We start from the raw sequence: 27,255 nt of genomic DNA, 5'->3' as shown, positions 1-27,255 counted from the left end.
TTACTAGAACTTACAAAAATCAACGGGATGATGACGTGCAGTAGGAAGAAAAATGCTTCAGTCCTTTCTCACACAAGATTTGCAGTGGTATCATAGGGAATTCTGCTTCAGCAATAGCTTGTAGAACTGACACATAAAAAAATTCCACGGAATATAAACTGAATTTATGACATAACAAATAATATTTAATATATAGCATTGAATGCATACACATCAATACCAGTGCCATAACAACAAAACAGAACTTGTAAAATTAGCAGCAGTTTTTTGCAAGTACAAAAATACACATTTTTTTCAGAACATATATAATAGCAAAATTTAACAGGATATATTATACAAACTCAAAGCATTTAGATAATGCATTACTCCAATATATTATATGATGTAGGACACAGACAGTGAGACCGAGTGCACCCTCGGCAGGCTGGCAGGTGACAGGATGCTGAGAGGTGCAGTTGACACAACAGAAGGACGGGATGCCACCCAGAGGGACCTGGACAAACTTGAGAAGTGGGCCCATGAGAACCTCAGGAGGCTCAACAAGTCTAAGTGCAAGGTGCTGCACATTGCCCTGGGTCAGGACAAGCCCAGACACAGGTACAGACTGGGAGAAGAACACATGGAGAGCAGCCCTGCCAAGAAGGATTTGCAGGTGCTGGAGGGTGCGAGGCTGGCCATGAGCTGTCAGTGTGCTCTCACATCCCAGAGAGCCAAACGTGTCCTGGGCTGCACCCAGCGGTGGGCAGCAGGGCCAGGGAGGGGATTCTGCCCCTCTGCTCTGCTCAGACCCCACCTGCAGAGCTGCCTCAGCTCTGAGGTCCCAGTACAATAAGGACAGGGACCTGCTGGAGCGAGTACAGAGAAGGACCATAAAGAACATTAGAGGAAAGGAAAACCTCTTCTGTGAGGAAATGTTGAGAGAATTGGAATTGTTAAGCCTGGAGAAGAGGAGGCTTCAGGAAGACCTCACTTAGGCCTTCTACTAAGGGGGCTTATGAAAATGGGGCTTATAAAAAGAAGGGAGGTGACTTTTTATATGGTCAGATAGCAGCAGGACAAGGGGCAAGGTTTTAAACTAAAAGAGGACAGGATTAGATTAGGAAAAAATTCTACTCAGAGAGTGGTGAAGCACTAGAACAGGTTGACCCAAGAAGTTATGGATGCCCCATCCCTGGAAGTATTCAAGGCTGGGCTGGAGGGGGCTCTGAGCAACCCGGTCTAGTGGGAGGTATCCCTGTATATATGGCAGGAGGTTGGAACTGGATGATCTTTAAGGTCCTTTCCAACCCAATCCATTCTGTGGTTTTATGTTTTAGATGTTGCATAATAAAATTACACGTGTTCTGCTTGCAATAATACATAATGCCATTTACAGCAATGTTAAGAAACTATTCACAACTTAAACATGAACAGAACAGCCAACAAAGCACAATAAATGAAACACAGAGTTGCAAGGTGTTAGTTACAAGATTCAGCATTTCCCTTTACATATTTTTGGGCTTACTTTTTTCTTTCTTTTGCAGCATGAAAGAAATAACTACACCTATCGAACATACTGTATAAACATACAGAAAACAACACACTTACTCCTTGGAGGACAATGAAGGTCATATTTATCAGTTTCAGAACAGTAGTATAATACCACAGTTATGGAAGCTATGCTGACTTTGCACGCTACATCAAAAGCACAAAGGACTGGAACTCACATCTCAAGGCTCAACACTCGAGTGGTCAAGGAGAGAGGCCCAGCAGGCAGCCCGCTGCCCTTGCAGGGTCAGGGAACAGGACACTGGCCTTAGTTACCTCCTGGGTCCCTTCCAGATTTTCAGGAGATTTCTGCTTGCTTCTCAGCAATTTTTATTATTCCTGCAATGCTCCTGCAAAGCTTTATATTGGAACATTACTCAGTTTCCTAAAAAAAGAAAACCTGTGAGTCCAGGGACTGCTCAATTAAATTTGAACAATCTGGATGTTAAACTTAAAATGAACACACATCAACACCAAAGGCATTTTCTTTATGGTGTTTATTTTAAGCATTAAGATTCCTCTGCAAAAAGCTTTGGTCAGTCTCTTCAAACTTTGGATTGCTGTAATGCCTTTCTAGACCACATCTTTGATCATGAAGTCCATCTCTCTCAGTGACTTTCAGAGGCAATGGCTGAAGGTCAGGCTTAATGAAACAGCCATCGACTCCATCAGTAGGTTTCAGGGGTGCTGACCTGCTGCTGGGCCCCACCAAGCCCCTCTCAGCCCCAGTGTCAGTAGGTTGTGGAGATGGTGGCACTGTGGTGGGTGGCAGAAAACAGTCATCAGCCACAGCAGCAGCAGCGTCCTCGTGTTTCTTTAGCAACTGGAAAGTGCTATCGAAAGGGGAGGAGGTTTCACTTAAGGTAAACAGAGCCTGGTCTGAAAACCGGGAGAAAGCACTGTCCAGGGAGCAAATTGATGACACAGATGGAGATGTCCCAGAAGAAGACTGGCTAAAAGAGCTAAATCCTGAGCAAGTATTTAATCCCTCTGGCGTTGGAGGCAGGAGACAATGAAACAGGTCTTTCCTTTCAACGTTTTTGTTTGTGCTGTCACTTTTACCAACGTCAATCCCTACAAGCAAGCTCTGATTGCCAAGATTTTGCCTTTCCACCTGCAACGACTGGTGCTGGTAGAGACACTCTTCATCTGCGTGGGACAGCACAACGTCACAGCTGGCTTTGCGCGTTGCCTTCTCGCGCCCGGCAGCGGCGCGGGCGGAGCTGGAGCTCTGCAGGCCAACCGCAGGCTCGGAGGAGCGCCGGTGCCTCCTCACAGTCTTGGGAGCACCCGAGGTAGCTGCTGAGGGGAAACCACTGGAGTAGCGAGACTCATTTGAGTTTTCTTGCAGGGAAAACTTCGGGTGCGCGTCGTCAGAAATTTCCAACTGCTTCAGTTTGGTTTGGCTTTGGATTTCATCCACCTCCGTCTGCTCCGAATCGCCATCGCTCAGAGTGAAGACAGACTCCCTGCTTCTGTAATCCTGATCACGGGTTTTAATCCAGTCACTGGAGGAAGAGTCAGCTTCATCATTTGCCTCATTTTCCAGGCTATCATAGGAAGAGTCATTCTGATGGAGAGAAGCAACATCTGCAAGGACAAACCAAGTGTTAACACACCAGTGACTGAACCACCCTCTTGACAAGCAGCTTCTTTTTGGCTTGCTTTTTTATTTTTCTGGCAAGTATCCTTTACTTTCAGGAGCATTTGCCCTTTAAAGATTCTTCAAGCATAAGTACCAATAATTTAATAAAAAATTACTCTCTTAATATTGAACTGGAGAAGCTAAAGTGAGTACTAAGCTACTGTTCAGTCAAGAAATACAGGATAATGGCACAAGTAAGAGTTAGGGGGTTCTTGTTGTGATTTTGCTTTGGTTTGTTTTTTTTAAGTGGATAGTAGCTAATCCAGCTGTAAACAAGAATTTATATACATAGATACAATATGGTATATATATATTGGTAATTTATTTTTTTTCTTTTCATTATTGGATACTGAAAACAACATTCTTTCTATCCTTCTTTTAGACAAATGAAGATAACAGAGTATACTTCTTACCTCTACTTCTTCCAGAAAATACAATATTTTTAAGAGCAACACTGTGAAGTTTTAGGCTCAGCTTAAACAGCCACCTCATTTGCACTGAGCAGTGCACACCTGGACCCTATCCTGTACCTGCAATAATTGGAATTACATTAAATTTCTTTTGCTCTGGGTTAGGCTAAGCTGCCTTATCTCACATTTGCAGCAGACACAGTTCATGCTCGGGCAGTCACCACGCCTCAGTGCCTGCCTGAAAGCTCGTTCAGCTGCTGTGACCTGTCGTGGGTCTCAGCTCTCACTGCCACCACATCCCAGCACAGCAGATCCCATGTGCTTCCCTCCAGGGGAGGGGGCAGGCCAAATTTCACCCAACCTCTCTGGAGGCAGAGCATGAGGAGTTGGAAACAGCCACACACAGTCAGTCAGACATGCTGACACAAGTGCCATTACCATTTTCAGTACAGGCCACCTGTGACAAAATTTATTTTACAAAAAATGCTGCTTTAGAAATACTTTAAGAGAGACACAAAACTCCAGTCAAAATCAGAGGGTTGGAGAGAAAAAAGCATTAATGATAATCTGGAAAACTCTGTCAGCTAGTCTGTCAAACACTTTCAGTCCCCAGTTCCATGATTTTTCTGTGCTAGCAGCAAAATCTGGATGTCCCATTGAAACTCTGGAGATCTCTCTCTTTTGATAGTGAACAGACACTTTCAACCCTAACGTAATGGTGTGACAGCTGTATTATGACCATTGTTGATGACTGACCTCCTGATATTTTGGGAAAACACAGGTTAGATTTGAGAGGAAACCTTCACTAGATTTCTTCTTTTTTTGTTTTCTTTGTTTCCCCTCCCTCCTTTTTTAACCGTAGTGGTTCAGATGATCGGTATAGGAGCAAGAGTCTTTGTGAAAGCATTTTGTGATATGATCCAGCTCTATGGTAAGCTGAATCAGTGATTATGACCAATTCTTTGGGGAATTGAATGGAAAGAGAACAGGAGCACCACATCTGGGAGCACCACGTGAAGAAGGAACAGCATTCTTCCATGGAATATACTGATCTTTTGCCTGGCTGAGTTTATCTGTCTTAATGGGATCAAAACATTAATCCGCATTACCTGAGCTGTTCTCTCTCTTGCATGTCATCAGTATTTCTCCAAAGAGGGAGGTAATTTCATCTCCAAAAATCCTGCAGCAATTCTCAATGAGGAACTGTACCAGACTAGAAATCTGCAACAAAGCAATGGGAGAGAGATATCAGATCTTCTATTACTCAACTCAGGACAAGCTCACCATACAGATGAGGAAGAGGAGCAAACTGTCATCCATGGAGGCAGCCAGGAACTACTCCCTCGGTCTCCTGGGCCCGATAAACTGTCCTGGTACACATCCTTGTAAACATGTTTTCCATTCTACTCTGTCCTGTTCCAAGGTCACCAAAACCAGAGATCTTGATGAGAGAAGCACTTTGCTGATACATGGGCATTGCTTTATGACCTCTCTCCCCTTCTTCCAGGAAGGTTATGAGAATGGATTGATGAATGTTGCTGGAGCCCTGATAAGAGGACAAGTCCTGATTTGAAGAGGTACTGAGTGTTCTCATGTTTGCAACCAACAGCCTGGTTGAATGGGATGAAGGTTGGTTTGGTTTGCTGCTACACTGAAAACAGCAAACATTTATTAAAAGGTGAAAACACCTTTTTCTCACCTTTTTAATAAATTCACTTTCTATATCAGGAGTGGATGATACAGGAGGCCAGAGCAGGCTAGGTGCAATGCAGACAGCTAGATTAAAGGCATTCATCTGGTTCTCCTCAGATCGCATTTCTATCCCATGCAGTACTCCAAAGATGTAACGCAAGAGAACAACATTAGCTCTGGGGAGATATTCTATCAACCTGAAAACATATAAAACCAGAAATCTTCACATTAGTGGCCACTTTCGTTAGATATACACAAGTCAAAATAATGGAAATGCAGAAACAGGGTAACGTGGTCCACTAATTAAACCAGGGAGGGCATCAAAGAGATGTTCTTGTTCTTGTTAAAAAAAATATAATTGCAAGTTGAATAGTTGTGATTCTGCATTCTGGGATATACATTTATAGGAAAAGAATGTAGAGAATATAAATAAATACCTTTGGATGCTTTTTATCTTCTCTTCATTGTTTCCTTGATCCAGCACAGAGACCCACTTATCACACAGATGGGATGATAAAATACTGCCTGGGATGTTGCGAAGAAAATCCTTATCAAGAGAAAAGAAGAACAAAACACGTGAGCAGCTGTTCTGGGGCACGTGAGAGAATAGGAATAAGACACACAGATACAAGAGGATGTTTCAATAGGACAGCACTCACTGGCAAGTACATTGTTACACACAACCACCAAAACCAGAAGAAAATCATCTGAGATAGAGGCACTTTAGATTATGCTTAAAGTGGTTCTTTTCTGGCCTTTCTCCACCTTTTCCTGTCAAAATAGAGGTATTTGAATGCTTCATCTGATATTGCTGTACTATAAAATCTGCAGTGAGGCCAGTTATTTTGATGTTGCATAATGTCTGCCTTATCACTTCACTTCATCTGTAGTCCCTGTTTCTTCTCCTCAGCTGACAAGCTCAAATACCTCCAGATTATAAGCACTCCAAGGCATCACTACCCTTCTTCCCCTAATCAATGGAGTACTCAAACTAGTCATTGATGGTCCTGCAATTCCTCTTTCCTAACACTTCAACCATGAGCATGGAAATTGTTGCAGTTTAGGAAGAGGGCCAAATTCTAGCTTCCCAAAATAGCTAGGGTGAGGGAAGCTATGGTGCTTTGTTTGCACAAGAAACATTGGCTTTGACATACAAGACTGTATACTGCATGGAGAAAAGAATCAAAATACTTATGGTAACACTATAAACTCACTCTAGGATTTGCAGTGTAGGGTAGTACTGATGTGTAAGGGGATTGGTCTGCAAACGTGCCTTTTAGTATTTCATATGCAGAGAGTAACAGGACCAGGCTGTAGCACAGACCTCAGGAATGCTGTCAGCAAAACAAGCTGGCTACTCCTCTTCCTCATCCTAAATCAGTGGTAGCCTCCTGTGGAGACCCTCACAAGGTTAATGTGCTACCCCCTTCTTGTTAATTCATTCCTCTTTGGGCCTGTCCCTGGAGAAAAGCTCTCCCTGGCTGAGCACAGGATCTGTGCTGCTCTCACCCAAAAAGAGAGACGAGAACATTCTTCACATACCTTAAACAAAGATGCTGTCACAAATATGGATTCACAGGCCAGGTCCACTTCAGTGCCTGAATCAAGCTTTTCCTTTAGCTCTTTGAACGTTTTTGCACTTCCGGAGCGTCTGAAAATACCTTTGGTGGAAGGCCCCTCTTGGTAAAGGAGGGAAAGCATGTCCTAAAAAAATTAAAAAGGCAAAGAGGATTTCCCATAAATATATGTTATTGTCCAGTTCCACTAAAATGCAGTTTTGCCATTTTTGCCACAGCTGAAAACCTTTTAGTCCTAAAAAATATCAGAAATCAAACACAAGTCAAGGCTCACTCTCCAAACCATGCCAAACTGCACAGCAAAGCTGGGATTTAGGGCTCTCATTTTGGACAACATCCCCTCAGAAATACTGTGCTGCCACTGCTGAGCACTTTCTTCATGACCTTCCAGGTCCAGCACTTTCTTCAGAACCTGTGCAAGTTTCAGCCAAGTCATTTAAACATATAAACGCTGTGGTGTGAGAAAAGGAGAGTGGTCTATCTAATTCAAAGCTTTGCATTTGACAGTGGCCTCAGCCAGACACTGCTTTGCAGAAAGGTATGAGATCCTCACTGCTCATCATTGTAGTTAATATTATCACCAAACACAGATAGAATTCTGTTTCACTGTTGATATCTGAAAAAAGGAGATTTTTATCTAAACTAGAAAGTGCTTTGTTTGTTAATATATATCTGCACTTCTACAGCTGATCAGAGTCAGGTTTTTACTCCTTTGCTGCTTGTGAGCAGTATCAGACTCTGCAAGCAGCTCAGAGTTGTCAGCAGAAGCAGTTCTGAGGCAAGGTGCTCCTGCTTGGGAGGTCACTCCAAGAGGGATAAAGCTCAGCTTGTGGCTTCCCTGAAGCAAGTGAGGCTGCATAGGATTAAACAAGTAGACAGCTTATTACAGAGAAGGGAAAACAAGCAGATTTCCCATAAGAGGAAAACAAGGAAAAAGAAGAAATGCTGAAACTTCTCCTGAGATAACATGTTCAGGATATTTGCCAGATGCTTAGTTCTCTGCAGTCTCCTGAGGGCCATCTCTCAGACATGCAGGTCAACTCTTGCAGGCCTGCTCCAAGCAATGTGGAGTCTGTCATGGCTATCTCTTGGAAAGGGGAAACACGTGCAGACAACCTCTGGGATTATCTGTATGCACACAGTGGCCTGAGGACCAAGTTATTAAAAATGATGGCAAGAAAAGGGACACGGAGGGGGGGTCCTGGGACACTGGTCCATCATCATTAAACTGAATTAGTGAGTAATGGATAACGAATGGAGTTTGGGGACTTTCCTAGTCTGGGCTGTTAGGTAGGTCTTCCTGCCACACAGCAGAGCAAATAAGTCTAATGGAAGCCATTACTTTTGCTTTTGTTCTTTCATGTTTCTTTCTCACTCTCGCAGAAGTCCAAGATAAAGAATTAATGGAAGTACAGATGCTTTGGAGGAGCACCTTCATGGCAGCAGGACTCATGTCTGCATTTTCATTCTCTTTGCAGGAATTTAGAGCTCTCCCATCAAAACAGGGTGAGTCCCACAGTAGAGGATGTTAGCACACGAACAAACCCTTTCAAAATACATTTTGAACAAAATATTCACAAGATAAAAATGGGAACCCCCTATTAAACTAACAAAGCCAGATGAAATTGCATGAATGAAGCTATGGTGCAAGACAATTCAGTGTGGCAATGGCTAAAAGAGAGCTCTTCAGCTGTGAAAGCAAGCTGGAAGCTCTGAAGCAGTTATCCAGCATGCCTGCAGCATTCATCCCTGCTATTTATTCTCTTGCAGGTAAATCCCATTCAGATCTCCAGTATTCTATTCTCCAGAGATGCTAAATGAATTCAGAAGTTCTATTTGTGGTATAAACACAATGTTTAAAATTCAAAGCACGAAGTCTACCAAGCTGTGATTCCATGCTTAGTAACTCTGGGGATTTTTTTCAAATAAAAATTTACTATTATTTATGTTTTGGAGAAATTTCTGAAATGCAGCATTGGCTCATCTCTTAAACAGAGAGAAGGACAGATCAGGGGATCATAGCCACACAGAGTCCATCTCTGGTGGCTTATTTAAATAATCTAAATAATGAAAATGCACACTTCTCCTTCAAAAGAAAACATGATTAAAAGATCTGGAACATCCTGGTATGATTCACTATTCAGGCAGCAATAAAGCAGCACATCAAGCACCTGTCTTAGGAGACAGAACATCTCTTCTTTTACACTAGTATGACCCCACTGATTTCAGTGGGGTTCTGGCAGTTCCTCCCAGCCAGAAGTCAGGCTGTCAGGATGAAGGGCCAAATCCTGCAGGGCTCATTCCCACTTTGTAAATACTTCATCTGCTGTACTGACAACAGGGCCTTCTAATGACCAAAAATGCCACGTACATGCCTTAATTATGCCTAAGAATGGGCTCTAGGACAACTTTTTTATTGGTCCTAGGCTGATTTTGAGAGCACCCATAGCACAAGAGCTCCCCCAAGACAGGATGAAAAGATGCTACTGTAGTCTCCACATTCCCACCTATTTTTTTGCAGTGGTGCTGTCAGACCAAAAATGAGGACTCAGGAGTGCTTGCCTGCCCTGGAAAGACTTCAAGAAGGTCTCTGGAATTGCCTAGTTATGGGCAGGTGGCATTTTTATGCATGCGTGGGCTGCCTATATGGGACAGTAGATGAGACATTTATGGATGTGGGGATTTTACAGGGATCTTGGGAGTGGTTTAAAAAGTATGTGTGAATGTGGCATTTATTTACACTGTGTAAGTGAGGATTAGGGAACCAGCCTTATAGCATGGGCTGTAAAGTAGAAATAGCCCAGAGCAGCAGACTGATCACATGCATTTCTCAAGCTGTTATTAACTGGCCTGACCACAGTATATGTAAAAAATCAAAGTTCTTGCTGGGAATCACAAATGAGGTTTCCCTACGGAAATCTTTCTGGTTTCTTTGTTTGGGTAATTTCAATGCCCCATTTACAAACATATCTTCATTTACTACACAGAGAAGTTCCACCACTGTAAGACCCAACCCTGAGCCTGGGACTCACCAAGAGGGGTTTGGGCAGGTTGTCATCCTCACAGATGGTTGTTAGTAAGAGGCCAAAGAGCTTCCCAGGAGCAGCAGATGTTGAGGAGAGGGGTGCATTGTCCAAGTGAGTGCCTGGGCCACGCCAAAAAGCCCAATTTATGATAGATCTTTTCCTTTTAAATGACTTTTGGCTTAAGTCTGGGGAAAGAGAAAGGTGTTTATTATGAGAAATGCATTTCAATTCTAGTTCCAGTATTTGGGTTTTGGTGGTTGCTATGGTTTCAAAGGAAAAAATGTCATGAACTAACCAACTCCTTTCATCCAGCTAAGCCTAATCCACCATGTACATACCTCTGTGTGTGTGTATGTGTTGAATGTGTTACCTTACTCATGCCCCGAAGAGAATCACCAGGATCTGCCCTGCACTGCTGGAGCAATGTCAGCACTCTCCACCAAGTGCAGGATGGCAAACCTCAGCCTGCTGACTTCACACAGCTGCACTCTGCTAACTTATTTTCCACCCACAGGGATAAATCCTCTGCCCTCACCTCAGCATGCTGTCCAGGGTGATCCCAGCTCTCCTGACAATGTGGGAGACTCTCCCCACAAATACCACCAGAGAATCACTAATGGGATGGGGCATTTTCAGACCAGGAAAAGTCACTGCCTTTGCTCTCTTCTCCACAATGCAGGAGCATCATCAGTGTCCTCACTCCAAGCATTTGCTGACCATGGCCCAGGGATGGTGCCTGCCCTTTAATCAGTGCCTTCCAGATGGCATTGCAGCATGCTGCCAGCACACTGATGGGCTCTGCTTGTCTCCATTGCAACAAACCTCATCAGACACTGATGCAGGCGTGCTAACTGAAACTCCTGTTTGGAGGCTGGAGAGAAGGAAATACTGCTATTGGGACACAAAAAGGGGGTTTTTATGTGACCTTTCTCAACATCAGCCACTGTGACATCTTCTAACAGCATGGGTTACTGCTAAAGAGAAAAGGAGTGCAGACTGTTTAAGACAGAAGTGTTAACTGGGAAAAACTTATTCTGATAGAATTTTCCTTTCTGAGATGTTTTCAAAGCCAATCAGCATTGATTTAGTTGCTTGCCTACCCCATACACACTTTTAATTAGCTGGTTCTTCCAAACATTTTAATTTCTGCTGTTGTGGAGGCCAGAACCAAGTCTTGCAGAGTTAAGGATTGTGGTACAATACCAGATTTTTCTCTCCAATACTTTATTCTCTCCTATATTTCATTAGAATTTGGTTTTTAGCTCAAAGAGTGATTTACATTATAGGTCATTCCATTCCAGATCAGGCTCCCTCTGGGAATGGGTGGAAGTCTTTTCATTAGATGCTTACAGGATGAAAAGTTACAGTTTAACTCAAAATGTGAACATATGAATGTGAAAGCCTGAAGAAAAATTCTTTTCATAAAAAATAATGAGGATATACATTTTAAGCAGTCCAAAGCTTCAAGAAATGTAAGTCTGGCAGTGTCTAGGCTTTACTTGACACATCATGTTTTGGGACACCATAACTGACCTGTAACTTTCAAAATGATTTTTTTTTTCCTTCAGATGAGCTAGATAGTGACCTGAATAAGGTTTGCTTCACAAATGAAGGTTTGCCAGTGTTCTAGTGACACAATGGCAAAACATACTGGTGTTTTTTTCTGTACACCCTGTAGGTCTCAGTGGAAGCAAAAATTAAGATGCTATTTTGGAGAACAAGGAATAGCAGAAGTGAAGAAAAAAAAGAGTTTTAAAATTAGGAACTCTTCTCAGTCTCTTACTGATTGTTCCTCCCTTAAAAGCCATGTCTCAAACTGAGAATGTGAAGGGGTCATTGCAAGAAACTGCAGCTCTCTCCTGGGACAGGAAGGAAATCTTAGCCAGTGTTCTTCAGCACACCAGGGAAGAAGCCAAAAACTGATGTGTGGCAATGAATTGCCCTGTTACTTAAAAATTAACATTCACTGAAAAATAGGAAAACTCATAGTTTTTATACCCCCTTTTTAAGGATGTTCACAAGTCTTAAGCTGAAGAGGAGATGAGAAGGGGTGGGTGTTCACTTTCTTTCCTTGAACCTGTGCAAAGTTATAATACTAGGAAAAGGCCAGACTCATCTCAGCCAAGACAGATGCCAATTATTGCTCTGCAGAAGTACTTCTACACAAAGACCTCATGGCCTTGCTCTGGTGGATTATTCTAAGCCAGAATCAGAAAAAGGTAATACCAGTTTGTTGGAAAATTTGGTCAGAGCTCACAGCAGCCACCTCTTCTTGCTCATATTTTACATGAATGGAATGTCTAGTCATAGTTAATGTCCTAGCCATGGAAATGGCATTTCCTCTCCTTGAAACTAATCAGAAACTTCTAAATAAATCTTCAGCTCTATTTAACAACGTGCTCATGAGCATAATTTAATGGCTATGTTTAACTGGTAGGTGACCATTCCTGTTACATGCTGAAAGGCCACAGCAGAGGCAACAGAAACACTCCATTTCTTCCACACAGAAAACTCTCCTGTACTGTTTTAACCATCCTGCCAGGACAGCTGATGCAATTACACCACCACATTTGGTGTCCACAGAGCCACTAACTTGACATGAGGGCCAGCTGTCAGTCATGCCTGCCTGTCAGCACCTACACTGCTGTCCCACCGTGGTGCACACTGGTGGAGCTGGGAGCTGCTCCTTGCTGCCTCCAGCAGGGACAGCATGTCCAGCACAGTGATATCCCACTGCAGGGAAGTGATGGCAGGGAGGACAGCACAGCATGTGGCAGTGAAGTGTGGGGTTACAGATGCTGAATTTACTCTGCAAATTTACCCTGTATGTGGCAGTGTGTCCAGTGGGTACCCAACCCAGATTTTGGCTTGCTGATTTGAAGCTCAAAAGCCAGACCATAACCTTGGCTTTCATGCAGGTAATTTTTGCCATTTTCCAAACCCAAAGCAGTCAGGAAAAGCACAAGGAACAGCACTATATGTGAGATGACCTGCTTTTCAAGCAGTTACACCTATACATCACTTCAACAGGTTTTGTCTGATGAAAGAAGGAAAGGTGAATGGACTGAAAGCCTCTTTCTCCCATTTAGTGCAGTCCCTGTGCACGACCTGCAGGCTGCCCCAGGCTTCTGCTGCCCCAAGCCAGGCTCACTCCACTCCTGCAGCTTGCACAGCACTGATGATAACACATCTGCATTACAACTCTACAGGCCTGATTTGCATTTCTATTTTCTTTTGCCAGTCAACATCAGCTGCCTGTAAACATCAGCAGGGCCTGTAAACCTAATTATACCCCTTTGCTAGATTGCCTCATTCTTAAAATATGCCATGAAGTAATATATGATACAAATTACTGGGAGGGGGGTGGATGAATGCATGTGGAAAGGAAATTAATTTATATAAAATATAATCAATTTCCAGAATAATTTGTAGTGGACTCTGGTATAGCTTCACTGTATTTAATTTCTAAAACCATTACAAATGGATTCTATTCCTATTCATATATTGTGGGAGATCTTAAGTATTGGGGAGTGCCCAAGATAACACTGTGGATGTTATTTTTTCTATGATATGGTTATTAATGGTGAAGTAGGGCAGAGTTCCTAATTAAGCTGAGAATGCTAGTGTGTTAAGAACAACAAAAACACACCATGGGACGTATCCTTGCCCTAAGTCTAAATTCCCAATCCTGTCACTATCTCCTTATTTGTTTTATCATGAGCAGAGCGCAGTCATTGTGTCGTTAACAACAGAGTGCAAAACGGAGAGTAGGTGCTCATATTTTTGCAGCATCAAGGCCAAAGGCAGAAGAAAATATTACTTTATTTTACTCAAAGAGCACTGAAATAAAGTTCTATTCGCTCACCTCATCTAAGTATCCAAGTACCTGCCTAGACTTTTCCACTTGAGGATCCCAGTGAGGTAGAGGGTAGTCCTAAGCACCTTATTGAGATGAAGGACGCTGCCAAATGTTGCATGGGAATTCTGTGCCAAAGCCTTGACTCTTGAACCGTGAAACCACCCTGCCTTGTCAAAGAGCACAGCAAGGGCTGCAGAGAGAAGCTCAGCTAACAGACTCACAAAAATTGCAGGGGAGAGATTCTGTCTTTCTTTTGCTGACTTTAGAACAATCACTTGACAGGCAGCTTGTCAAAATGTAACTCACAAAGATGACACATATACAACAGCACGCTCAGATCCGTGAGAGCTACACTGCAAAAGCCCCCGAGCAGCTGGAAGATACACCTGCATGCTCCTCTGCGCTCCCCACTGCGCCCCAGCCCGGCACATTTGCCTTCTGCAGCAGAGCCAGGTGGCCAGGCTGTGGGGAGAGACGTGGGGTGAGAGGACAACGTACCGTTCAGCTGCTGGCACACGGCCACCTGGCTGGGCTTCAGCACAAACTGGCACTGCAGCTCCTGGGGCAGCTGCTCCGTCAAGAAGGAGCCCTGAAGCTGCCTGGGGCAGGCACAGTGCTTTGATCCATGGGGCATAGCGTCACGAATGTGGCTCATTGTAATTCCAAAGGGATATTCATGTCCTGTTCAAAGAGAAATCGTAATAATCTCTGTTGGATTGACTGCAGACTTGCAAAACTCATCTGCCCTGGAGGAAAAGCAGATTTTGCTTACTGGCCTGCAGCACTTTCTCAGTAATCTAAGAATTGTTGCTTTTCTCCATATTTGCACGGGCATAAATCATACACTGGCAGATAGGGAGTTACCGTGTTTGGCGTAGTTAAACAGATGTAAAAGTAAAATAGGATCTATTGCAGCTGTATCACATAAAAGCATGTCAGAAAAAAACCAGAAGTGACTATTTCTGAATTCAGTGTTTACTCTTTCTACTGCTTTTATTGTGGCACTGAAAGTTTAGGTACTGCTTGCTCACATCATTCTGGAGAGAAATGAGATTTTGGGATCAGTCACGTCAAATTTCTGCTGAGCATGCAAAACCAAAAAATTCCAGTGCAGAAGTGATCTTCCCTCCCTCAACATGTTAAGTCCAACAGCCATCAACTCAGTCAAATGAGGCACAATTATGGCTCCTGTCTGAGGCTGAAACAGGAAGGAAACATTAATCACAGGGCTGATGCAAATGAGATATGCTTGGCTTTAACCAGCATCTTTGGGGACTACACAGAGGCAATTCATTTCTGGAGGAGCTTTCATGAATGCCACCGGAAAGATGCTTTTGTGACTTGTCTAAAGACCTGGTGGATTAAATATATGAAATGTGGATGCAATGCTAAGATGTTTTAGTTAGCTTGCAGTTAGACTTGAGCACTAAGAGAATGGAAGAGGTGTTATTTGAGATTATAGTATGAAGCTACAGCACAGTCAAACTCTGCTTCTGACATGCACCTGTAATAAAAGTTTGCCTTGTCTAATAAACCTTTGCATAAGTATCAAGAACAGCATCACTTTCACATCAGAGTCTTCTTTTCCAAGGATTGCAACTTGAATTTGCAGTGAGAGTCAGTCAATTAGAAAGGCCTTTCCCATGTCTGAATTCTCTGGTTTTAGGTTTAAAGACACAGATATGGTTTGATCTGAAGATACACAGTAATGGTCAGAAACCAAAAGTCTGGTGTGTTTCAAAGGCAAAACAGTTTGCACTCTCTATAAGGTGCACAAGTTATACATTTTATAAATATTAATGTTGTCTGACTCCAGTGAAGCATTTGTAGCTAAGGTTACTTTGAGAAGGAATGCTAAGATTTACAAGGATTAGATTTGCAGGAGAAAAAAACAGAAAATCCACAAGTCTTTCTTGTTCTAATCATCTGCAAACTCATGCAGCACAAGTAATGCTGGGCTTCTACAGGGAAATGTTCTTACTAATGGAAAGGGATTTGTTCTTAGTGAATCATGTGCCAAAATCAAACCACTCTATCCAATCACTTCTGAGCTTTGTGTTGATTCCTGGTCTTGAAATGTTTCGAAAAACATTTTAGAAAGTTGCTCCTAATCAGAGGGGAGCTGTCAGGCAGAATGAGGAATACAGGACTGGAAAGGATTGAACAAGTTAACCTGAGTTGTGGAAGGAAAGATCATTTCTCAAAATTCTGCTGAGTTTTACTGAGGAGAGGACAATGCTATGGAGGTGTAGGAAGAAATATGGGAAAGCTGGACAACCTCCAGAAGAGGAGGTGACTGGAGAGGCCAACTCTGCAGAAACACTGGGGCTCATGCAGCAAAACTGGGGCAGAAATAAATGAACTTCTTCAACCTCTTAGTGACACAAGCAGACAGCTGCTCTTCAAAACAAAGGATCACCATTTCCCTAACTCCCCAGATAGGAAAACTCATGTGATAGGGAAGTAGCAGAAAAAACAGGAAAACAAAATGAAAGAGGAAACTGAACTTCAGTCTTCTCTCTATTTCTTGCTTCCTACAGCAGTAGTAACTGAGAGAATATTGAAAAACAAAACAATGTCAACAACTTACCAATAAGAGGGTAAGGAGCATGTTCTCTTCCTGAAATCACCCACAGCTTGTAGTCTTTTTCAGAGCCCTTTAAAACCAAAATTAAGAATCAGCCATGAAGGACAGGTTCTCACATAAAGTTTCTCACGATATAACAATAATCTGCACCCTGCCAGCAGGGTCAAAGGAATCCCCTTTACTTTTGTAGTGCACAAGACTTCCACCAGCAAAATTCCTGCATTGTGTCTGTCATGTGCAGTGTGATTTATGTGACCTGGGTTCAGCTCTGAGCAATGAGAGGTTTTGGAGCCCATCATTTCTGAAGAAAAAGGGGGAGATTTTCCCCCAGTTCTTTCCCTCAGACTGGAGTGCCTCCTGGCAGCAGAGGGATGGATGTTCAGAGCCCACTGCACTGCTCTGCTCCACCCTCTCCACAGCTTTCCTACATCTCTAAGCAAGAGGAGGTGGTGAGCCAACAGTGACCTGTGACTGACACTGGAGCACAGGGCAGGAGCACCTTCACCTGAGACCTGAGCCCACCCTAAAGATGCTGAGGCAAGGATGGCAGCCCCAGGCTCCTGGCACTCAGTGCTGCCCCAAAATCTTGTTGTAGGGCTGCTGTCAGCCTTTTTGTGCAGCCCTTACGTGTGGAAGGGCTTGGGACTGCTGGATGATGTCTTAAGACTACTGAGACCTCTTTTAAAGTGTACAGCAGAGAGGGTAAATTTACATCAAAAGAGACAATTTTCAAAAGACTGGGGAATGTGAAATTTTTGGGAAAAGCTGTGAAAACCTCTGATTTAAATCAAATAAAATTAAAGTGAATTCTAAATATTGCCTTTAGCATAAATGTACATAATAAAAAGTGGATAAATACACTGCATTAAAAGTGATCTATTTTACCTTAAATCCCTTTTTGGTGACACTACTAAATCAGGATAGTTAAAAACCTTAAAGTTTTCTGGCTATAAAAAGTGATAAATACCTCATGACAGCATTTATTTAGATCCAAAGTTAATTCCTACCTCCTTTTAAACAGACTTGCCTACCATTCTGCATTATCTGGACCTTCACCCAGTGTTCCTAAGGCTTTTGAGACTCTTCCTACTTGCTGCATGCACCTGATGTAATGCTGATACACCCAACAAAGCCTTTGCAGTTTGCTCTCTGACTGACAGAGCTTTCTGGCCCATATTAGCACTGCTGTTAAGTCAGCTAGCAGGGGGCAGAAGAAAATTAATAGGCTTTGGAGACATCTCTGATGCCTCGGGGCAAGCAGCCAGGAGCAAATAAATACAGCTGAAGAGCACAAGAAAGGGTATTTGCTTTTCCTTTCACAGACATATATGAAAGGGTTCGTTGCTGTGAAGGGGAAGCAGGGAAAGGAAGGGCCAGTAAGTGTGGTTCCAGGAGGCAGACTGCTCATCTCTGACTGCAAATGCTGTCCTTTATGGCTTTATGAGGCCATTTGTCAGGATAAATGTGACTGTCCCAGAAAAGTCAGCAAGTGTACTTACAAAGCTGGGAAACCCAAGGCCCTTCCTTCTGCCCCACTTGATAATTTGGAACAGATGATCAATGCCATTTTGCACGAGCTAGCTGTCATTTTACCAGAGAAACCACAGAGGAAAAAAATCCTGATATGTTAAACCAGAGTGAACTCAGCCAAAGTAATAGCCCCATTAATCACACAATATGTGAAATGTAGTTTTTATAAGTGCCATTGGAAAGTCATGGAGCTCCTTTCAAGTGGTTCTCTGTGGACAGAAATAAAAAACCTTGATACAGCATGTAAGGCAGAGCTTCCTTACAGCCAGAACAATCCTACCAGGGGGCTGGGTGTTTGATTGTTATGCAGGCTACAGCTTAATTTATTTAGCTTGTTTGATTTTATTGCTAATCTTATGATACGCTTCTAATGACAAAAAAGGCTTTCTGGTATAAAGAAGCAGTAAAAAATGTAGTACATTAGCTGGGCAAATAATTCTGCAGGCAAGATTTTACATCCTTCATATGGCTTTCATTCTTTTTCTACTTGAAATAAAAATGTAAAGAGGAGGAAAAGGTTGATTGTGGTACATACAAAAGAACACAATGCTGAAACCCAACCAGCTCCTTGTCTTGCTAATCTCAAAGTATTCTCTTTAAATATTACCATTTTCCTGTTTTTTCTGTACACAAAGTGAGGAAGTAAAAATGACACCCATAAAATGGGTAAAAATGAAGCACATCACAATAAAGACTTGCAGTTTTAATAGCATTTAGTCTCCTGATTTTTGGTGCAGAGCAGTGGAGACAATCTGCAATTAAAATCCTAATTTTAATTCACCTTTTATCCTTTTCACCTTGCAATCCTTCTATTGACTCCAGAGATTCCTTAATTAAATGGACTACTGGATGCTGAGCCAGGGCCTCAGCCCTGGTGTAAATGAAATGTCTGAGCAATAACAAGATGGGTAGACACAAATTGCTGTGCCTGGGAAATGCCAAGCTAGCAGAACAGACTCTGCATTAAAAGCTTGTGTAAATTAGGGATAATGGATGCTGGGGAAGGCAAATTCTGAGGTTACTCCAACTTTTGCTTTGAGTCTCCAGAAGCCCCAGGGAAGCATAACAGTGGCACTTTGCTCATCATATTTGACTCTTCACACTCAGGGCTGTGGTAAGGAAAGACTTGTCAGATTCCATGCAATGAGATCCACATATGCATCATGAGTAAAACATTTTAAAAAAATCCTGTTACCCAAACAGCAAGCTGACAGACCAGTTAAAAAGCTGTCATCCATGAGCTTCTGTATGATCAGTGGTACTGGTTGGAGCTACACTGTGAAACACAGTGAGAAGCCAGAATTCTTGTCCCTGGCACTGATCCTCTACCACACCTGAGGCACTACCTAGTCTGGTTTAGGGCAAAGGAATCCAGTTGAGGCAGTACTTGATCTAGGAGGGATCACTGCATCTATCTGCATTATCATAAGTTCTGTAAAAGCCTTTTTCCAAAACGGTTTCAGGACACTGTTTAAATTGGGTGCATTCAGATTCCATGCAACCACTTAGTTACATTAGTGTATCACATAACTCCAAAGGTCCATGGATACTTAAGAGTACCTGACTGGGACACTTGAGAGCAGTTCAATCTGGGGACACAGCTGATCATGCGTGTCAGCACACTTTGAAACAAACTAACAGGCAGACCAGTAGGCTTCTTGTTCACACTGAAGCATGCAAAAGCAGCTCTATCAAACTCTCACTTCTTGTGTCAACATATCTCCTCTTAGGCATCAGCAAAAGAGATTTAAAAGAAACTTGAAACATGACTGATCCCTTACAGGGATGAGAGGCTTACTCAAGACTTTTAAGGCACTTGATAATCTCTGGAGGTCTATATGTTAACAAGGCACTTCTGCTGCATTTCAACAACTCTGGACTACTATGTTAAAGGATTTAATTAATGTTCATATCTTAAAACTTGGAAAAAGTGCAAGGGAAGATCTGATTGTTAAAAGTAACTACAAAGAAAGACTCATTAAAACTGGTGCAAGGACTTACATTAATTCCCAGCTGTTGCAGGGCCATCAGAATTACATCATTTGCTGTATCAACATTGGTTACACTTAGGGTTTTTGACTGTGAACAGAAAAAAAGAGAAGGGGAAAGTCGCATTAAAAGTTTGGATTTGCAAAGAGTATCTGAAGTGCAGTAGCTCTGCATAATTCATTGTTAGAAAAAATGAGAATATCCTGTTAAAATTTTACTTGATAAATAAACTATACTACATAGATAAAGGTCCAGCTGTCTGAGACCAAGGTTTGATTCCTCTGCTTTGCCACATACTTTCCATATTTGCTTCCTGCTTACCCAACAGCTCAGTCAGAAGAGAGTATTACAATTACTGGGACATGACTTCCACATTAAAATGTGCAAGAAGTCAGAACCACTAACTGCACTTTTAGACACTGCATAAGGGAAACAATGGTTTGATTAATTTAAAAGCATGGAAGTTTCCTTTAAAAAATGAAACATTTCAGGGTGTTTTTTTTCAGTGAAACATCAATTGTTAATTTCTGTCCTTTTCAACTGAAGATCTCCATGGTAAGAAAGTATTGTACACAGGCTGCTCATCCCCATAACCTTTCCCACATTCTATATAGATTTCTCAAAACTAGATTTGGCTTAGTACCAGAAGCACTTCCTCTTGGTAATGCTCCATCCAGTTCAAACACAACCTTTCCAGCATCCTCCAGAATCTGCTGATAGGCAGTTTGGAAAAGCACAGAGCAGCAGAGACCCCACTTTGTAACCAGCTACAGCGACCAGCACGAAGTGCCAAGCTTTGTGTCAGCCAAAGTGCCACTTTCCACAGCTGTCTTTCCAGAGGGAGATTGCAGCACCTGCTGCCTGGCAGGCGGGCTCCTGTCCTGCTGGGCAGTGCTCTGTACCTCAGCTCCATGGGTAGCTCCAATGCTTGCAGCACACGCCCACGCTGGCCTGGCTTCCCAGCCAACTCCCACACACCAAGCACAGGTCACAGAGCCCCTGTTAGAGGCTGGCTTGGCTCTGCCACCACTACACAGCTTGTGGATTGCAACTGCTTCATGGCCAGACTAAAGCCTTGGCAGAACCATGGCAAGCCCACTGCAACAAACCACCCAGGCCCACCTTAAAGAACAGAAGACAGCAGAGCTGGGATGTAGATGTTCACTGCCAGTCCCAAGACAGTCTGCAATAGCCTGACACCTTGTGTAGCATGTCAGTTTTATACTGGCCATAAGATGTTCAGGTGAAACAAACCCCTGACATTTTGCATTTAAAAAAGATCTGAGCTGTACCTTTGTGTAAGACCCTGGCAGTATCAAGCTGCCATGGCAATGAAAGGAAAGTAGTGAGAATACCGTGTGTCTTGCTTCAGGACAGATCTGAATGCTCATACCATAAAAAATTTAACATTTGCCTGAAGCAATGACATCTGGCTCTCAGGAGTAGGTCAGCATATTTGCATAAGTTTTGCTCTTGGCTAGAATATAGTTTGTACCTTGTGTTCAGCCTTCCCTACTGTCCAAAAATGAAATAATTCTTGGGTGTCTCCAGCTGCTGTAGCACAGGAACCACAGCACCATAAGAACTATGTGCATCACAAAATTTCCATCTGTTCCTCTACTGTTTTATTACTGATAATATCTATACTACACAGTGTCATTCCTAGGACTGTCAGTATCAAGAGACCATATATGGCACAAGAGCTAATTATAGCTACGGAGAAAAGACACTACAGAAAGCCCCAACAAACCCTGGCACAAGACTGCAACACCTGAGTGCATGTATGATTTATAGACTTTTACACCTGAGCAGACCTTGATCTGCAGTCCTGCATTTAGACTGTCACAATTATTAGTACTGCTTATTAACTCCTGTCTTAGCAACCTGGCAATTCTGTCTTTGTTTACCTTAATAATGATTTTCTGGGGGAAAAAAAAAAGAAAAAGATTCCTTTATATTTATGCAAATATAGAATTCTAAGTGGAGAATCATTATTGGGCAAAGACTTACAGTGAAATCTAACTTCTGTGAAAATATCTTATGCCCTTGCCCGTGCTCCTTAGGATTCTGAGCTTGAAATACAGATGTCATAAGCACAGTTAGAAAGAAATGACAAAAAACAGAGGAAGAATGGATGGATTATCACTGAATGCTAGGGTATCTCTATGGAACTGGCTACATACAAGAATTTAGCTTAAATAGGTTAAAAATGATATAGTCAAAAAGGTGTAAATCATGGCATGGATGGCATTCCTTTACCATCTAGTCTTTGCCTATAAATTAACCAACATAAATTATTTGATGATTAACATGCTTAAGACAATTTCAGGGTGCTCTTATACACTGATTTACTGACTTAAGATTATTATAAACAATAAAACAACTGCAACTTTGCAGAATTTAATGAAGGCTGCTTTGGAATTACATAAGTTTTACAAGCAAAAAAAAAGGGAACATTGTACTGACATTTCTGAAGATGCTTATGCATAAATTCTACTGGAGGTGTTTCCTGGGACTTCACACTGTACAGTCTTTAGTTCATGTGCCAGAACCAGTATTTCTTACCAAGCACACTGCCCTTGAAACAGAAATTTTGTATTAAAGACAGGCAACAAACCTTTCAGGGCTGTCTATACCAAGAATTTTCAAGGGGCTGAATCCTTAAAGGAGATTGCAAACCAAAGGAAACATCTCAATATCCAAAGGATTTGCAGGTGAATAGCACTCACAGGTGATGTGGATTTAGAGCCCTGTTTAGCTGAAGAACACTTACATATGCACAAGTTCCCACATCCTTTGCAATTATCGTCAGACGAATGCTTTTAGGATTGTCTTTTTCCTTCTCTTCTCTTATCCGACTGACAAAACAAATACAAAACAAGTAAATTTTTAATATTGCACACATAAATAGCAAGACATAGATTTATACAGCAATCAAGCAGTAACTTGGTAAGAAGATCGTTTGCAGATGTACTGCAGTAGAAAGATCTCTGAGGACAAGAAAGCATCCAGCAGTATCTGGAAGGGAGGCTGACTGTGGCCCCCAGTAATGCCCTCTTGCACTGAAGTTCATTGCAGAAATCAGAGTAAGCAGCAAAGAAACAAATGGAAAAAAAAATCAAGCTAAAACTAGCCATCACTGTGATGCCTGAGTCTGCACTACAGACTCCTACTGGAATCAGTTCCATCAGTAGAGACTAGTTCAAAGGACACAACAGGAGAACAGTGAACTGGAAATCATCCTAGCAAGGATGATTTAAACAACCCAGGTACTCTGAAGAATCAGGTAAAGACACAAGCCTCAACCAGAAGAACTGGGCAATCAGAAAACAGAACCATCACTAGTAGTTTTCTGTCCAAACACCGAACAAAATAAGACAGCTCTATTTATGCAAACCCTTCACTTCACCCTCCAGCATGGAGCATGGTTTTTCAGAACAGAATACAGCCAGCCTTGAGCAGCAGACAGGTTAGAGCAGAGGTTTCTGAGCTGGGCTTGCTTGTATGCCACCACCATGGAAAGAGCTCCAGGCTCAACTTGAGCCATGGTGGCAGAGGCTCCTGCTGCTGTGTTGGGAAGGAACAATGTGTGATAGGAATTGCTGCAGTTTTCTGCTGAGCACAGAGAAGCAATTCCCTCCTTGCACAGGCATTGTTGCATAAAGCAAACAACATCTTCTGAGAGAGAAAACATGAGTTTTTTTTCCCTAATATTTGAAAGAGCTTATCTATCATGATGGTATAAGCACCACAGCTTGGGAATCACTGGTCTAGACCAGGACTCTTTCCAGTGTCTTTAAAGACCATATAATAAAGTACCTTTGCAAAACAGACAGCCATGTTTCCTTTTGTTCTGCAGACCTGAAAGAATTGAAGGAAAAACAGGACAAATCAGCCATCATCCTAATACCAAAACAAACCTTCTACAAACCATAATGGAATGGACATTTTTTTAGTTGCAATTTCATAAATACCTCCAAAACTTAAAAGGTTTATCCAGATTTGAATGAAAAGTCTTTTTCCCTGCAAAGTCAACTGAAAAGCCTGCCAGGGAGATCAAAGCCCCAGTTACCATTTTTGCCACAGAAGGTAAAGCTTCACCACTGAATTTTGTAGGAAATATGTTGACCTCCTAAAGTAATGTCCAAAGAGAAGAGCAGGGCACTTAAAAAAAAAAAAAAAAAAAGCTTAATTCAAAAGTTTAAAGGTATTTCTTCAGGTACACAGATTTCTTTCCACTCAAATTCTTATTTATTACTTGTTTTATCAGCACATCACAAAGTACATAAAAGCCCACTGTACTTAGTAGGGTTTAACTTTGGACATTTTGAGGCTTATCTCATTTATCTTTATCTCATGTGTATACTTGGAAGGATAAAAAGCAGTCCAGTACAATATAGATAATAATATGACAGTTCAAGGAATCTAACCTCATTTTGCTTCAACTTTCTTGATTTAAATCCTAGCCCAGATGTAACTGCTATTCCCACCGCTGCTTTTGCAAATCAAGTTTTTCAAATTTACACAGCAGGCGTTTAGAGAACTACAAACCTACTCAATGATGCTGTGAGGGAAATGCACTTTATAAATGGTAAAAATATGATTCTGATTTGGTTGTTTCAGCTCTGCTGGACAGACATCTATGCACTCACACATGGCTCTTTAGATTTTTCTGTGTACCTCCAGACATCAAATAATTTCACTTCTGTAAAATCTCTAGCTGTTTTAGACTGAAGCTATTGCTTTCCTATTCAACTACTTCCAGTTATCTATAAAGGATCACATACTGTCTTTAGAGCAAAGCTCCTGAAATTCTGGCAAGATTTCAATTGAAAATCAACAGAAAATTTAATCTGTTTGAGGACTATTACGTGTAAAAAACATAAACAGCTCAACCAGCTCAGGAGACTGCAATTTGTAGACAACATTGTCCTTAGGTATGGACAATGGGACATAGAAATTAAGCCAGATACTTCAGCTTTTGCTCTCTGTTGATAAAGAAGGAAATACGATTCCTAAGGCTCAGGCAAAGCAGCTGGGATTTCAGGGGGATGGTGCCCTCCCTCATCCAAAGTGACGAAAGAGCCCTCCTGCTGAGACTAAAATTATCCTAATCACTGAAATTACCTCTACAGCCCTTATGTGTCTTACAGCCAATGCTGCAAAGACAGCCAAATTTTTTTCTTGATATTAAAATTCAGATATTCTGCTTTAAGAGGAATTTTGACATTTTCTCTGGCACAATTAAATAAAAAGAAAAGAAATAGGACAAAGGTCATTATTTCACTATAATTTTTCTGCTACTTCCAATACACGGCCTTCAGTTTAAAACTGTCTTACAAGAGTGTCTTTGATCCTTTCATTAGCTTGGCTGTTTAATATTTGTAGCTCATCTTCTTAATTAGCCAAGGTGTTTGCCAAGTTATACCAAAGAAAAGGTAATTTCCACTAAGCAAGTTTGCAGCATACAAAGTGCTTTGCCAAATCATGTATTTTCTCAATCTTTGAAATGATAAGTGGATGGAAGAGGAGATAATGGAGGGCAACTTGCTCAGGGAAGTAGAAGGAATTGGTTTGAGAATCAGCAAGTTCCTGTTCCCAAATTCACTGGTGATGAAATGAATCTGTGATAGTCTCATGACCGGTCAGCCTAGAAACATTTACATAACTTATTAAATAAAATATATCTCAATTCTTACCTGAAGTTTGCCACACAGTTTGTGGTGGGCCAGCCCAAAACAAAGGACCGGTCTGGGTCTGTGCTGCCTTCACACACTTCTTCCGTACAAAATGCTGTCCACATCTCACAGAGACGTGCTTGGCACTTCAGTTTGAAATGAGAGTGTGACCTGCAGGTGGAAATTCACAGGTGTGTCACACACTTGAAAACACAGACAGCAGATTAAACAACCAGAGTTTTTTGTCCTTCAGGCACATGTGAGGTTTGTACTGGAGCTGATAGAAGAAGCATTTCTGCTTCAGTTAAAGAAAATGTTTTATTGGGTTGCATATAAAAATATACCAATTTTTCACTTAAATGGGATCAACAAATCTCTTATTCGTGGGATAAACAGATCGCTTCTGGCATTCCTGGACATCCCCCTTCTCAGGGGAAAGCTGTCCATGTCTACAGCTGCCCTCCAAGTCTTGCTATGAGGCAAAGGTTGCCACTTGTATTTGACTCCCCTTTCAGTGACTTTAATGCCATTAAGGAGTTCACAATACAGTTCTACTGCTTAGTCTCAGGGTCAAAAATGATGATGAGTTTAAGTAGTGACAACTAGGCCAGGGCAAATGAAGCAAACCTGAAGAAAAAACAAGCAGAAAAAATTGCTATTTGTGTTAACTACAGCACAGGTCACCACACAGCCTTCACAAATTTTCTGCATGGTAGCTTTAGGAACACATCACTTGAAGAATGAGCCAAGACCTTGTGCATTCTCAAAATATTTACTCATCCACAAGGAAGAGACATAATTTTCCCAACTTTTAAAAACTTGGCCCTTCCTATGTCTTATGCTACTAAACAACTGACTAAAGGTCAAATTTACCGAATTTCACATTTTAACTTAAACTCTTTTCTTCCAACAGATTTCTCTTTATAAATGTCCTTCCTTTGTAGGATGAGTGAGTGCTAGTGCTTTGTGAGAAACAAGTAAAAACTCCCAAAGTCAATCCAGCTCTGCAGCACTGCTAGAGCCACTCACTTCAAGCCTTGCAGAATTACCTGAGCTATGGTTCTCCTGGGCCAGCAGGGAAAGGCTGGAGGAGAAGTGTCCCTTCCCTGAAACCAAGAGCACATCAGCTCACCACTGTGTTGCAAATGTGGATGGAGACAGAGCTGGGCACCATGGTGATTAGTGCTCTATAAATAAATAAGCCAGGTGAGCAGTTTCTTAGGGCTTTGGCACACATGCACTCCCTTCTCTGAGATTAGCCTCTTACAAGGCATTTGATTTGGGACAGACTGAACTAACACAGTCTGAAACACGAAAGCACTTGACCCTTGTGGCTTTAAAGAGGACATAGATGAACCTGGCTGCTCTGAGTTTTCCAGTTGTGCTACAGGTGTGGTGGGATAGTGCAGCACATTCAGAGGAAGGTCAAGAAAGAACCATCAGTACTTATCAAACCTAAGGCTATGGTGTCTCCTGATCAGCTGAACATTTCACCTCTCTTTGTTACATTTTGCTACCCAGTTGAAGAGAAACTTTTAGAACAGAAGCATATTTCAACATGCTTGTTAGCAAATGAGTTTATGATGCAACAAGTAAGGTCTGTCAAGTATGAAAAAATAACTGCATTCTGACTGACCACTGAATGAATTGTGAAAACGCAGATTTACAAAAAAATACAGCTGTGAATTCTAATGTAGATATTAATAAACTAATGTCTGGTCTTGTCTCCGTCTCT

General features: G+C 41.9%; 1 protein-coding gene across 1 annotated transcript in view; it reads right to left on the bottom strand.

The window, feature by feature from the left end:
- Positions 1–2,024: 2,024 nt before the first annotated feature.
- ARHGAP20 (Rho GTPase activating protein 20) overlaps positions 2,025–27,255 on the bottom strand; it is a 57,057-nt gene continuing 31,826 nt past the window's right edge. Inside the window, exons 4-15 of the mRNA XM_041414505.1 lie at positions 25,542–25,691; positions 23,662–23,703; positions 22,616–22,700; positions 19,855–19,932; positions 16,327–16,393; positions 14,235–14,417; positions 9,884–10,062; positions 6,817–6,978; positions 5,712–5,821; positions 5,282–5,471; positions 4,692–4,803; positions 2,025–3,117 (exon numbers count right to left, since the gene is read on the bottom strand). Of these exons, the coding sequence (XP_041270439.1) occupies positions 2,030–3,117; positions 4,692–4,803; positions 5,282–5,471; positions 5,712–5,821; positions 6,817–6,978; positions 9,884–10,062; positions 14,235–14,417; positions 16,327–16,393; positions 19,855–19,932; positions 22,616–22,700; positions 23,662–23,703; positions 25,542–25,691 (2,446 nt within the window). The 3' untranslated portion in view covers positions 2,025–2,029. The remainder of the gene's footprint in view (positions 3,118–4,691; positions 4,804–5,281; positions 5,472–5,711; positions 5,822–6,816; positions 6,979–9,883; positions 10,063–14,234; positions 14,418–16,326; positions 16,394–19,854; positions 19,933–22,615; positions 22,701–23,661; positions 23,704–25,541; positions 25,692–27,255) is intronic.

This window comes from Onychostruthus taczanowskii, unplaced genomic scaffold (assembly GCF_017590055.1).
Source record: "Onychostruthus taczanowskii isolate IOZ18803 unplaced genomic scaffold, ASM1759005v1 scaffold105, whole genome shotgun sequence".
Classification (NCBI taxonomy): domain Eukaryota; kingdom Metazoa; phylum Chordata; class Aves; order Passeriformes; family Passeridae; genus Onychostruthus; species Onychostruthus taczanowskii.
Note: the sequence above shows the minus strand (reverse complement) of the source record. Positions and strands in the feature narration are given on the sequence as shown.